Source organism: Oxyura jamaicensis, chromosome 3, assembly GCF_011077185.1.
Source record: "Oxyura jamaicensis isolate SHBP4307 breed ruddy duck chromosome 3, BPBGC_Ojam_1.0, whole genome shotgun sequence".
NCBI classification, from domain to species: domain Eukaryota; kingdom Metazoa; phylum Chordata; class Aves; order Anseriformes; family Anatidae; genus Oxyura; species Oxyura jamaicensis.
In genome coordinates, this window is record NC_048895.1 from 70,270,736 (window position 1) to 70,282,158 (window position 11,423).

The 11,423-nt window shown below is 39.5% G+C and overlaps 1 protein-coding gene across 1 annotated transcript in view; it reads left to right on the top strand.

Annotated features, from left to right (window-relative positions):
* The window catches only part of REV3L (REV3 like, DNA directed polymerase zeta catalytic subunit), a 119,584-nt gene extending 108,161 nt beyond the window's left edge, over positions 1-11,423 (top strand). Inside the window, exons 25-32 of the mRNA XM_035322117.1 lie at positions 872-1,078; positions 1,707-1,816; positions 2,539-2,653; positions 4,211-4,348; positions 5,418-5,608; positions 6,482-6,728; positions 7,555-7,764; positions 10,269-11,423. Of these exons, the coding sequence (XP_035178008.1) occupies positions 872-1,078; positions 1,707-1,816; positions 2,539-2,653; positions 4,211-4,348; positions 5,418-5,608; positions 6,482-6,728; positions 7,555-7,764; positions 10,269-10,409 (1,359 nt within the window). The 3' untranslated portion in view covers positions 10,410-11,423. The remainder of the gene's footprint in view (positions 1-871; positions 1,079-1,706; positions 1,817-2,538; positions 2,654-4,210; positions 4,349-5,417; positions 5,609-6,481; positions 6,729-7,554; positions 7,765-10,268) is intronic.

The following is an 11,423-nucleotide window of genomic DNA, read 5'->3' on the forward strand; positions in this document are numbered from 1 at the left end:
GACATTAGTGCTCTGTGACAGGCATTTTTACTTCCTGTTGGTTGTCTAGCTTAAGATCAAATTGATGTTGTAGTTTATATTTTGCTGCATTAAGAGCAGACAGAAGAGGGGGGAGGTTCAGTCTCTCATTTCCCAGTGTTTGTTGATATTTATCAGCATGCTGAACTTCTGACAGTTCAAAAAATAAAATGTCATCTTTGTGCTTTCATTTATACCAAAGGCTTATTTCATCTATAATTAAACTGTATTTTACTTGTGCAGTTTGGGGATTAAACAGTAATTATCTGCGTGTAACACTTCATTCTTCTCCTGCTTGAAAAGCACAATGCTTTCCTAGACAAAGAGTCGTGGTTTGGGAGATGAAACTCCCTGACTTGCTTTTTATTGTTCTCATTTTATGCTGTGTGTACTGCTGGCTGATATATAATGAAATTAATAAATATGGCCTGGAGCACATACAAATAATTAGCCAGTCATCAGCATATGTATATTTAATGCAAAACAAAATTTTAGGTAAAGAAAGCTTGCAGAATTTTTAAAAGATAGCATTCGTTCACCTTTTAGCACTTTGAGAATTAATAGAGCAAATTAACTATTGAAGTCCCATTTTAGTTAATAAGGTTTTCTAAACATTACGTTTGCAGGGCTGATGAAAACAACAAAAAGCTATTAACCCTGCCCTTAAGAGCTTTGCATATATTCTGTGTTGCTTGTAATATTTCCATGAGGAGCCAAACCATTGGTGCCTGGGGCATCTTGCTCATTATTCATCTTATCAGTGATCATCTAATAGTTCTAGGTTTTGCTTCTACTCTGAACTGTTTTGGTTGGGCTTTTTAACATTTGTTTTTCTTTGTTTCCTTTATGGCAGCCTTCGGTAAGAAAAGGTGTGCTGCCAAGAATGCTAGAAGAAATCTTGAAGACTAGGATAATGGTGAAACAGTCAATGAAGGCTTACAAGCATGACAAGGCTATAACTCGAATGCTTGAAGCTCGGCAGTTGGGTCTTAAATATATAGCTAATTTTACATATGGTTACACTGCTGCTAATTTTTCTGGAAGAATGCCATGCATTGAGGTAAGGGTTGCAGATAACAATACAGAAAAACTGTGGGAAAGACCCAATTATTAAAATATAGCAAGATAACGTAGTATTATTATTTGAAACATTTAATCAAAGTATCATCATAAAAGCTGTTTATTTGTAGTACTGTTTTTGTTGTCCTTTAAAAAAATCTTCTTTTTCCTATTAAAAAACACATTTGCAGTTGGCATTTCTGTAGAAATCTCTGCAAAGGTAGATTGGATTACAGTTCTAGTGGTGGAAATAGAATAGAAAATTATAGCTCTTTGATACTTGTTATAACAGGAGGAATCAGCAGAATCCAAGAACTGGGGAAAAACAAACCTAAACAATCTTATCTTTCCCTTTATACTTTTCATATGCCTAAAGAAGTTTGAACTGAATTTTATTTTCATTCCTTTGGTAGTAATTTGATCATTCTTCCTTTAATTCCTGCTATTTTAGGGTGACGTAAGCAACCTTTCTAATTGTTATTGCATTCTTCTAAACAATGAAATACAATACATTATCTCAATATAATAGTTTTCATAAACAGATCAAGCCAAGTTACCAGTGTTTACCAAGAGCTAGCATTGGTTTCAGCAGTAAAATAATGATTTTCAATTTCTCTTTGACATTGCAGCTTGGTGATAGCATTGTCCACAAAGCCAGAGAAACATTGGAGCGTGCTATAAAACTGGTGAATGATACCAAAAAATGGGGTGCTCACGTTGTCTATGGTGATACTGACAGGTAACTAACAGTCTGTATCTTACAATGTTTTAAAATCGTAGTTGTTCTTCATAGACAGATTTTTCTGTTGTCTCAACAAGATTTATGATACAGGAAAAAGTAGACGACCCCTCTTTGGGATGTTGCTTACTGTCTTGCAGAATAATGCAAAGTAAAGAATTTTTATTTTAGAACTCTTAGAAAGCACTTAGAAGGTTTTCTTCCTTTTATAAATTTTATGGAACAGGAAGGAGAGGACAAACAGCTGGGAAACAGCTTACCTGGTTGTTCCTCCTTAATGACTTGTGAATCCGGTGAATGATTGCAGCCAAACTTGATGAAAGACTTGAAATTTCAAAGATACTAAATTCATAGTAGTTTCACGCACATTAAGAAATAATTGTTGGGAGAATGAAGTAAAATCCTCTTGCTGGCCATACTGAAAATAAACAGTGTATCCAGAGCTCTCTACAGTTCTCTCCTGAGAACCCAGAAGTTTTGCAGTGCCTGGAGCCATCACGTTCCCTGCTTAAAAGAGAGCCCCAGCATTCACCATGCCTTGGCACTCCTGATCTCAGACTGAACTGAATTTTCTCAGGTTTTTGGCTTTTCAAAATGAAGGCAAGGAACAGAATTGTTAACAACTTGCGTCTTTGCCTTGCCACCAGGAAGCTATAGCTCATAAGCTTCAGGAACTATGCTGAACAGATTGGTTCTTATTTCCTATGTCTGATTTCTTGTAGCATGTTTGTACTCTTGAAAGGAGCGACTAAGGAGCAGTCTTTCAAGATCGGTCAAGAAATTGCTGAAGCTGTAACAGCAACAAACCCCAAACCTGTTAAACTGAAGTTTGAAAAGGTAAAAGGAGAATGTTTTACTGCAAGTGTGTTGAGTGAAAACGTTGTTATCCTAAGAACAATGTGAAGATAAAAGATTTTTCTGGACATTAACTTTGTGTAACGACATACAGCAGTCGTGCACCATACTGTTTCTGTGCCTATGTTGCCAGCTCCTGGTTAATGCTGTAGTGACCCTGTCAGAGGAGCGCTGCAGAATGCACCACAAAAAGAAACATTCCCTTTTTCACATCTGGATGCCTGGTGGCTCATTGCTGTGGCAGCACCAGGCAATTTGAAATTCCCATCTCATCAAGTTTTGGAAACGTCTCCCTCAGTTTGCTATTATATGCATGCTACCAAACAAATGTGGACAGCTTGGTAGAGAAAATGTACACCACCCCTTGAAGTGATTCCAGTGCATTAATTCCCAGCCAGATGTTTATTCTTCAGTCAGCTTTAGCACACTTTGGGATATGTCCATGTGATATGTACACATATAAAATGAAAAATCATAAACATTCATTCAGCAGGCTTTTGAAAGAAGCACTAATGACTGCAAGCCATAGAAGAGCGAGGCAATGTGATACTAATTTTGGTGGAATTTTATCCTTGGAAAGTCATTAGTGATTAGTTCAGATGCTCTAGACATTTTAAAAGTACATACCTGATTCAAGAGGTTCAATCAGAATTCATAAGCAAATTGCCATTTTGCAGTGAAAATACAGTAGAAAAATATTAATTAGAAAAGTCAAAGTACCTGGGGAAGGCACAGCAACCTTTCCTTGCTGACAGATACACAGAGACCCTTCCCATTACTTTGAGGTAATCCCACATCATTAAGCTGAAGGAGTAATTAATCAGAAAAATTACTAGGTGTAAAGATACGCTTGAGCTTCCAAGTGCTTCACTTCAAGTGCCCTTATTCACTTGTGGGTCAAAATACTGAGTTTTTTCCTAGGGAGGCCTCCTAAGACAGGAAAAGTGCATACTATACACAGCCTCAAAGCTAGAGCATACTAGGAAGCAATTGTTCCCCATTCTTTCTTCTAAAACTGGCCAAGGATTGCTGAGACAATCAAAAATGAAATAAAAAGTTGGAGAGAACAAGCAAAAGAGACTGTGACCCTAAAAATCCTTTTATGAGGAAACTGTTCTCTAAGCATAGGCATCCGAAAAGCATGCTTTCCCCAAATCAAGATGCTAACTGATCTTACACACCCCATAATTAGATGAAGTTTGAGATCAGAAAGTTCAAACGCCACTACTTTAGCAGAGACAGATTTCTTCTCTAATGTTTAAAATGAAGTTGTTGTCTTTTTTTAAGAAAGAGAGATGATACATTGCATTAAAAATGCTGACAGGTACAGCCCAAGAAAGGAAGGATGCTCAGATGATACCGTGTACCCCTTTGCATCTGAGCTTCAGGTCTTTTACAGCTAGATGAAATACAAAGTGATGCAAGAATGGAACACCACCAAACCCCACTGGACCCCTCTGTGTTCAGAGCCACTTTATATTCAGTACTGTCAGCAAATACAAATGTCGGACTGGGCTATGTTCGTTTTAACCGTTCCAGGTTTACTTGCCATGTGTCCTGCAAACTAAGAAGAGGTACGTGGGTTACATGTATGAAACACTGGACCAGAAGGACCCGGTATTTGATGCAAAAGGCATAGAGACTGTCCGAAGGGACTCCTGTCCTGCTGTTTCCAAGGTAAGCTACTCATGCATTCTTTCTGAATAAAATCACAGTATTCTATTATTTCATTGCATTTTTATCCTTTCTCAGAGTTTCTAGCCTTTGTTAGCTGCCTGAGACTTTGTTTTTCTGGTATGAGTAGTTTGGCAAACAAATTGAAGAACTTGCCCAGCATTACAAGGTTTTGCAGTTTCCACCTTAACAATTACTATCTTTTGGCCCCTAAAAATCCCATTAAAACCCTCAGCTCCGTTTAAGTTCTCTAGAAGAACATCCTTGATCCAATTCACTTTACAGGGAAGTAAGTTAACTCCAAGATGAGTGAGGCAGACTTTTCCCTAAGGGGTGTTTGCTAAATGGCTCACTTACAGAAATCAAGTTCAGCTGATAATTCGTTTAAAATAAAATTGTCTGTTTATTTTAAGCTGTGGATTGGGATTTTAAAAAATGTCTTTTGTTCTTAATCAAGTCAAAACAAATTTATCCCAGTAAGAAAGGTAACCACTTAGGATTTGCTTCCATTCTTCTTTCTTAATACTAATTCCTTTGTTTGTTGAGGCAGTCAGAAAGTTGTACCAAAACTTCTTAAATGACGGGAAAAAAAATCTGTCATACTCTGAAAAACCTCTGTAATTGCTGAAGCAATCTCAGTGTCTGAGCACGGTCATGTCATGAAAGATGTGAAATTTCAGAAAGCTGACTACTGACATTGGGATTGCGTTGCTATCTTTAATTGTGTCCCAGAATATGCCAGTGTCCCAGGCATATTCTTCTTAATCCTTGTATTTATAAATACACGTTACTGTCAGTAATGTCTAACTTTCCTTACAAAAAGAACTAGTATGAGAAGAAAATATGTGAATTGCAGGCTCATGTTTGTGTCAACCTGAAAAAAAGTTGTTCAGTAACGTGTTTATGAATGTCTTTGAGTGGAAGAGAGGGCAACCATTTGTCATATTAACATCCTGGTTCACAACTTAGACTTCTCCTAAATGGTGCATTAATACTTGCATATACTTTAACTGAACTATTTGGAACTACTGATTTTTGAGTTAAAAATAACCTTTCTCCTTTGGTTGTAAAGATACTTGAGTGTTCTATCAAGCTGCTATTTGAAACACGTGACATAAGTCAGATCAAACAGTACGTTCAGAATCAGTGCATGAAGTTACTGGAAGGAAAAGCCAGCATACAAGACTTCATCTTCGCAAAAGAGTACAGAGGGAGCTCTGCGTACAGACCCGGATCCTGTGTACCAGCCCTGGAAATCACCAGGTAATAAAATCAAGAAGTGCTGATCGTAGGTTTTCCCCTTAACCTTTGTCCTGGCAAGGTACAGGTAGCAGTGAGATGTCTCCTTCAGATCCTATTGCAGCAGTTGGCCCTGACTGTCTTCCGTGTCAGACAGTCCTGGAAAGCCGTTCCTTGTTCCTGGAAAAAAGCCAGGCATGTTCAAGAGTAAGGTCTCTTGTCAAGACACGTCAAGACTGCACAGTGACATGTCCTCTGCTGTTACCAATGCTTTTGTTTTTGTAAAGGGGCTTGATGAACAGCAGAAACTTTGCTCATCGCTCATAGATACTGCATATGTTAGAGTTAAAAGCCTGTAATACTAATACCTCTCAGTGCTGTGAAACACATTACCAAGTATAATTTTTCATTTCTTAAAAAGTAACGTACATAGCATAATAAATAATGGGAGCTGGCACATTTTGCCAGTTTTACCTTGCTTAATATATCTTCAAATTAAGCCAAGCTTTTTAAATCTATAAAATTCCTCGCCTGGATTAATTCCTCCTTCCAAATGCATAGTCCTTTGCTTTCTGGGTGCCTGAGCTCATTTGAGTGCTGTGGCTGCTCTTTATAAATGTATTTCTTTAAGGATGTGATAGCTAGAAAGCAACCAGCATGCAAATCCAAGTGGCCTGGAAGAGGAGGTGTCTTTAGTGTTCGTGTTCCAGGTTCTAAAACTTGGGTCTGATCCTGAGACAGATTAAAAATAAAACAACTTGGTCCTGTGCTTCCTAACAGACGCCAGCTTCAGTCTTCTGCAGAGCTACTAAATATCACCAGATGGGGAAGTTTCACAGTTACTTCACTTGCTTGTAATTTGTCTCTGGGTGCATTGTAAAAGGTGTTTTTAAACAGGAGAATGCTCGCCTATGACCGTCGCTCTGAACCACGAGTTGGGGAGCGAGTGCCCTATGTCATCGTGTATGGCATGCCTGGACTGCCTCTGATCCAGCTGGTGCGACGGCCCATCGAAGTCCTGCAGGATCCCAACCTGAGGCTGAATGCCACTTACTACATAACCAAACAAATTCTGCCACCGCTGGCCAGGGTCTTCTCGCTGATCGGCATAGACGTCTTCAGCTGGTACCACGAATTGCCACGGGTAAATGTGTTTGCGAACAAACATGACAAGTGCAGGACATCTACGCAGTGCTTGGTTTTACCGTGTCTTTTGCACAGAATGAGGCTTGTAGGAGGTAACAGAGCAGCTTAGATATTCTACAAGGCAGTGGTTTGATGCCTAGACATGCAGGTTTGATTCTGAGATCTTGTGTGTGATTTTTTCACTTAGCAAATCAATTTTTCCTTCCAATCCTTCTGTTCAAGGCTGATCACACTGACGTCTTATTTTCTGACTCCTTTTGTAGTTCAAAACAATATTTTGCTGTAATTGTTTATTTTTAGGAATAGCTGCTTATGCATCTATCTGCCTGTACTTAATTTAAATTTCTGTACAGTCAGTGTTGGAACTCGTTTTTCCAAGATGTTCTGAGGATCGTCTTCACAGAAAAAGGTGGTAATGCCAGAGCAGCAGCAGTACTTCTTCAAAAATCACCAGGAATTTTAAACTGGTTGTTTCCAAGATTGCAGCCACTGGAGCTGCAGCAGGGTATGTGGAGCAGCAGGTCAGCACACAGATGAACAACTGCAGGAAGCAGGGTTTGAGATGGGCTCAGGAATTTACAGTATGATTTAGGATTTCCTTGGTTGCTCTGTTTCTCCCTTCTGGTGAGCTTCCTTGTGAAATAGGTCACAGAGAATGGGCAGACGCTCTTCAGAGCGATGCAATCCACGTTAATAATTTGCATATGAAGCCATGTCCCACAGGCTACGTTACGCTTCCATACTCCATAAAAGAAGTCTGCGTAATCTAGGAACAGTGCAAGCTGCTCTTCGAAGTTCCTTACCTCTTACTTTTTATCAAACAGATTCAAAAAACTGCCTCCACTGCCCGCAGTGAGCTGGAAGGACGCAAAGGCACAATCTCCCAGTATTTCACAACCTTACACTGTCCCGTGTGTGATGAACTGACCCAGTATGGGATCTGTAATAAATGCAGAAGCCAGCCGCAGCATGTGGCAGTGATTCTCAACCAAGAAATCCGAGAGCTGGAGCGTAAGCAGGAACAGCTGGTCAAGGTATGATTAAAGCATTGTCAGATGTCTGTCAGCCACAGACAGAGGCTGAAATTTCAAAGCAGCATGTTGCTGAATACCCTCAACAGAAATAGGAAGTGCAGCCCTGGTGTTAAACGTGTTGTAACTTGTTTGCTTTTCCCGTTGCCGTTGAAGGCAGCGGAGCAGCTGTTACTCTCCTTAGCTTTGCATAAAACTGAAGCCAAAGGGGGCGGAGAGGATCTGAACAAAAGACGCTTTTTTCCTTTTCTTCCTTTTTTTTTTTATTGTTAAGAATATCTTACATGCTTTTTTAGGTTCCTTTTTATAACAGTGTTGATGGCGAGTTGTAAAATACATTGAAAAAATCAGCTTTTGTTATAAAATAACTGATGATGTTCCAATAACAAAAAATATTTGTCTCAGAAAAAAATACCTGTATGCGCAATGTGGCTGTGTTCTAGTTTGGGTTTTTTTTGTTACCTTTCCTCCTGATATAAATTTTCCAAGCTGTTTTTTTTCCCTTGAGCTAGAAGTCAATTTAAAGGGTAGCTGACTGTGCTCCCAAATGCGCCAAAGCAAAGCACTGTGCCTCCCCTTTCAGAAACATAAGTATGCCCTCACCTACTTTTTTTTACTGCAGTAGTTTAAAATTAATATTTGGATTTATTTTTGTTATTGTTACAATCATTTTTAGCACTCACGCATGACCCATTTGGATTACGTGCCTGAATTGCAGGGATATAAATGTTCCTGTAATCTGGGCATTAATTAGCTACGTTCCTACGGGGCTCTGTTCCTAGAAAGCCATTTTAATTCTCGATTCATAAATACCACATTACTAAGATGTGGACTTGTACTTTCTGGCTGCATTTTGCAATAGCGGCTCTCATCTGCATGTAAATGACAGGAAAGGAAGGCGATGCGCTTTCCTGTGGTGCCCTCGCCCTTTTACATTGCTTTTGTTCTGGAGTAAATCAAAACCGGGCAGATTGGTCCGGCCCTGCCGCAGGACCAGGGGTTTTGATCAGAAGGCTCTCTTGTCAGTGCAACGTGCGCCAGGTCAGCAAGGGCTGGGATCCAGTTTTAGTCAGTATTTGATGACTCAACCTGTCCGTAAGAGCATGTGTCCTGATCTAGATGTACCTCATGGCGCAAGTTCTTGGCCCTCCTAGATTATACACAAGCCAGAGCCAGCAGAAAACCAATGTATCAGTTTAATGCCACTGAACCACATGGTATTTTAAAACTTGGCTTAAAAATTAGCTGCCCTAGATTAGGGCCACAGACTTGTTCACAAGACACAAGCTGAACGTTGAAAGTGTCTTAAGTATTAGTTTGGTCCCATGGCTTCAAACTGGCCCCAGCCTCTTTCAAAGGAACCAGGAGAAACTGTAATTTCTGAGGCTCCTCTGGTGGTTACAAACCTAGAACAAACCCAATGTAAATCCTCTTCCTGAAGGTCAGCAGGGGGCTGGCGTCAGCACAGCGTGTGCGACCTGCCTGAGCGGGGCTGCTCCTCTGCAGCTCCTGCCTGAGTTCCTGGTCTGCAGCGATTGAATCCTTCTGCGGGCCTGGCTTGAGGGCTGCTGGTCCAAGGCATCCTCACAAGGAAAGAAAGGCAGGAACTAATTGTAAAAGCAGAGGAAGGGAGTTCATTGATACAGCTTTGACTTCTTGCTCAAGCTGTGCAAATGGTAGGAAGGCTCAACGTTTTCATGTTACAAAACACAGGTGTGGATGGGAGGGAAGCAAATTGCTGAGTTTTTGGAAAAACTGTTGGGGGTGGCGGGTACTGGAAAGGCTGAAAAATAAAAGAGCAAGGCAGGGGACATCTGTTGAAAACTGATCAAGATGGTGTTTTCCAAAACACCTTTGGAAAAACTCTGCCTGCTGGTATTTTATTCAATCAAGTATCTCATGTTAAAAATACGTTCAAGCAGCGTTGGCTACGTTAATGAGCAGTTCCATGAACAAAGAGAACAGTCGACCTGCCTTCGTATTTAGGTCTTGGGATTGATTGACTCTTACTTGGAAAGTAAAAGCTCTAATTGAAGCTTACCTCGAAATGGGAGCAGCTTATTGATGAAGTCTCTTTCCTGCATAGCAAGTAACTGCAGAATAACAGTTTTTGTCTTTCTCCACTAGGAAACTTTTCTACAGGGTAGGTTTATCGCGAGTATACCACACTGCCCCACTTGAATCCACTCAGTTATGTAGCGTGTTTTCCCAAGTGCCACCACGTATGAGTAGAATTGAAAAGCAAGCAGCATGGCCAAGCTGTTGACCTGTGCCCAGTTCACAGCAGGTGTCTGCCTGCCAGGCGCTAGCACGAAATGACCTGCCTGGCAGGGGCAGGAGAGAGCTGCCTGGAGCCTCTGTGCTCAGGCAAAGCTTGGTGCTGGCTGCCTGCAGGGCTCTGCCTGTTCTGCTGATAACACACCAAGGACTTAATAGTCTTGTAGCTTTGTAGCCTTGTGTTAAGTTTAAAATAATCTGGTTTACTTTTTTTTTTATATGCAATCCAGATATGCAAGAACTGTACAGGCTGCTTTGATCGACAGATCCAGTGTGTCTCCCTGAACTGTCCCGTACTTTTCAAGCTATCCAGAGTGAGCAGAGAATTATCGAAGGCACCGTATCTTCGCCAGCTACTTGACCAGTTTTAACTGATCTGTTACAGGATTCCAGGTGCTATTTTTTTTTCAGTGTTTACCACACTAAGACTATTGTGCATGGTGCTTTTTCAACTCATCTAGTCCAGGATTTCCATTTTAACTGTTGGGTTTGTTATCTGAAGAATAATGAACACTTATCCTAACTAAATTAAAAAATAAATAAATACATTTGTTGACCTATGAATAGCTCACTTTTTAAGATGTACAAATTCCTTCTTTCTTTCATGTTTCTAACATACTGTTTTATAATGCTGATGTTGAAATAGCTATGTGTAACATCTTGTAAATCCATTTCAAAGTAGAAGTCAAGTTTACTTCCTGGAGGAAGGAGCACTGAAAACCTCTTGAAACGATAAAACCATTAGTGTGTGTTCTTGAACTGTCAGTATCAAGACGTGTTATTATATATTATCCATTCACTTTATAATTTTGTCTGCGAAATATTTTGTAAATACACTTTTTTACTTTTCAAACAACTGAGTAAAATAATGTGCAATGACTTTTATACAGATAATTTTAAAGTTGGTTGGTATATCTCCTCCTAAGTTTTGCTTGATTCCAAGTAGATCGTTATTTTGATCAGACTGTGCAAACAGTAGTACCATGTGTAGCATTTCGAAACATTATTTTCTAAAAATTGCTGTCTTGCTTTAGCTATTAATGGGGCATTGTGAGGAACTGTGCAAAGACATTTTTGTTACAAACCTGTGGGACTGTTGCAATACTTTAAATATAAAATTTTATTCCATTTTTGCTTGTTTTGTATAGACATTTCTATTGCTTCTAAATATGCTTAAAATATTTTCTTTCCTTATGTACTGTACAGTTAAATCTTATTTGCCACCATCTTGACAAAATGTGTATTTAGAATATTTGTATAACTGTATAAAATGGAAAAGGAATTATGTGGTCAGTGCATTGTTTTCTAAACTGGAAATCATTTTGTTTTAGAAGTTAATAATGGAAACCATATTAAAGTTGAATAAAATGATATGGTAAAAATCT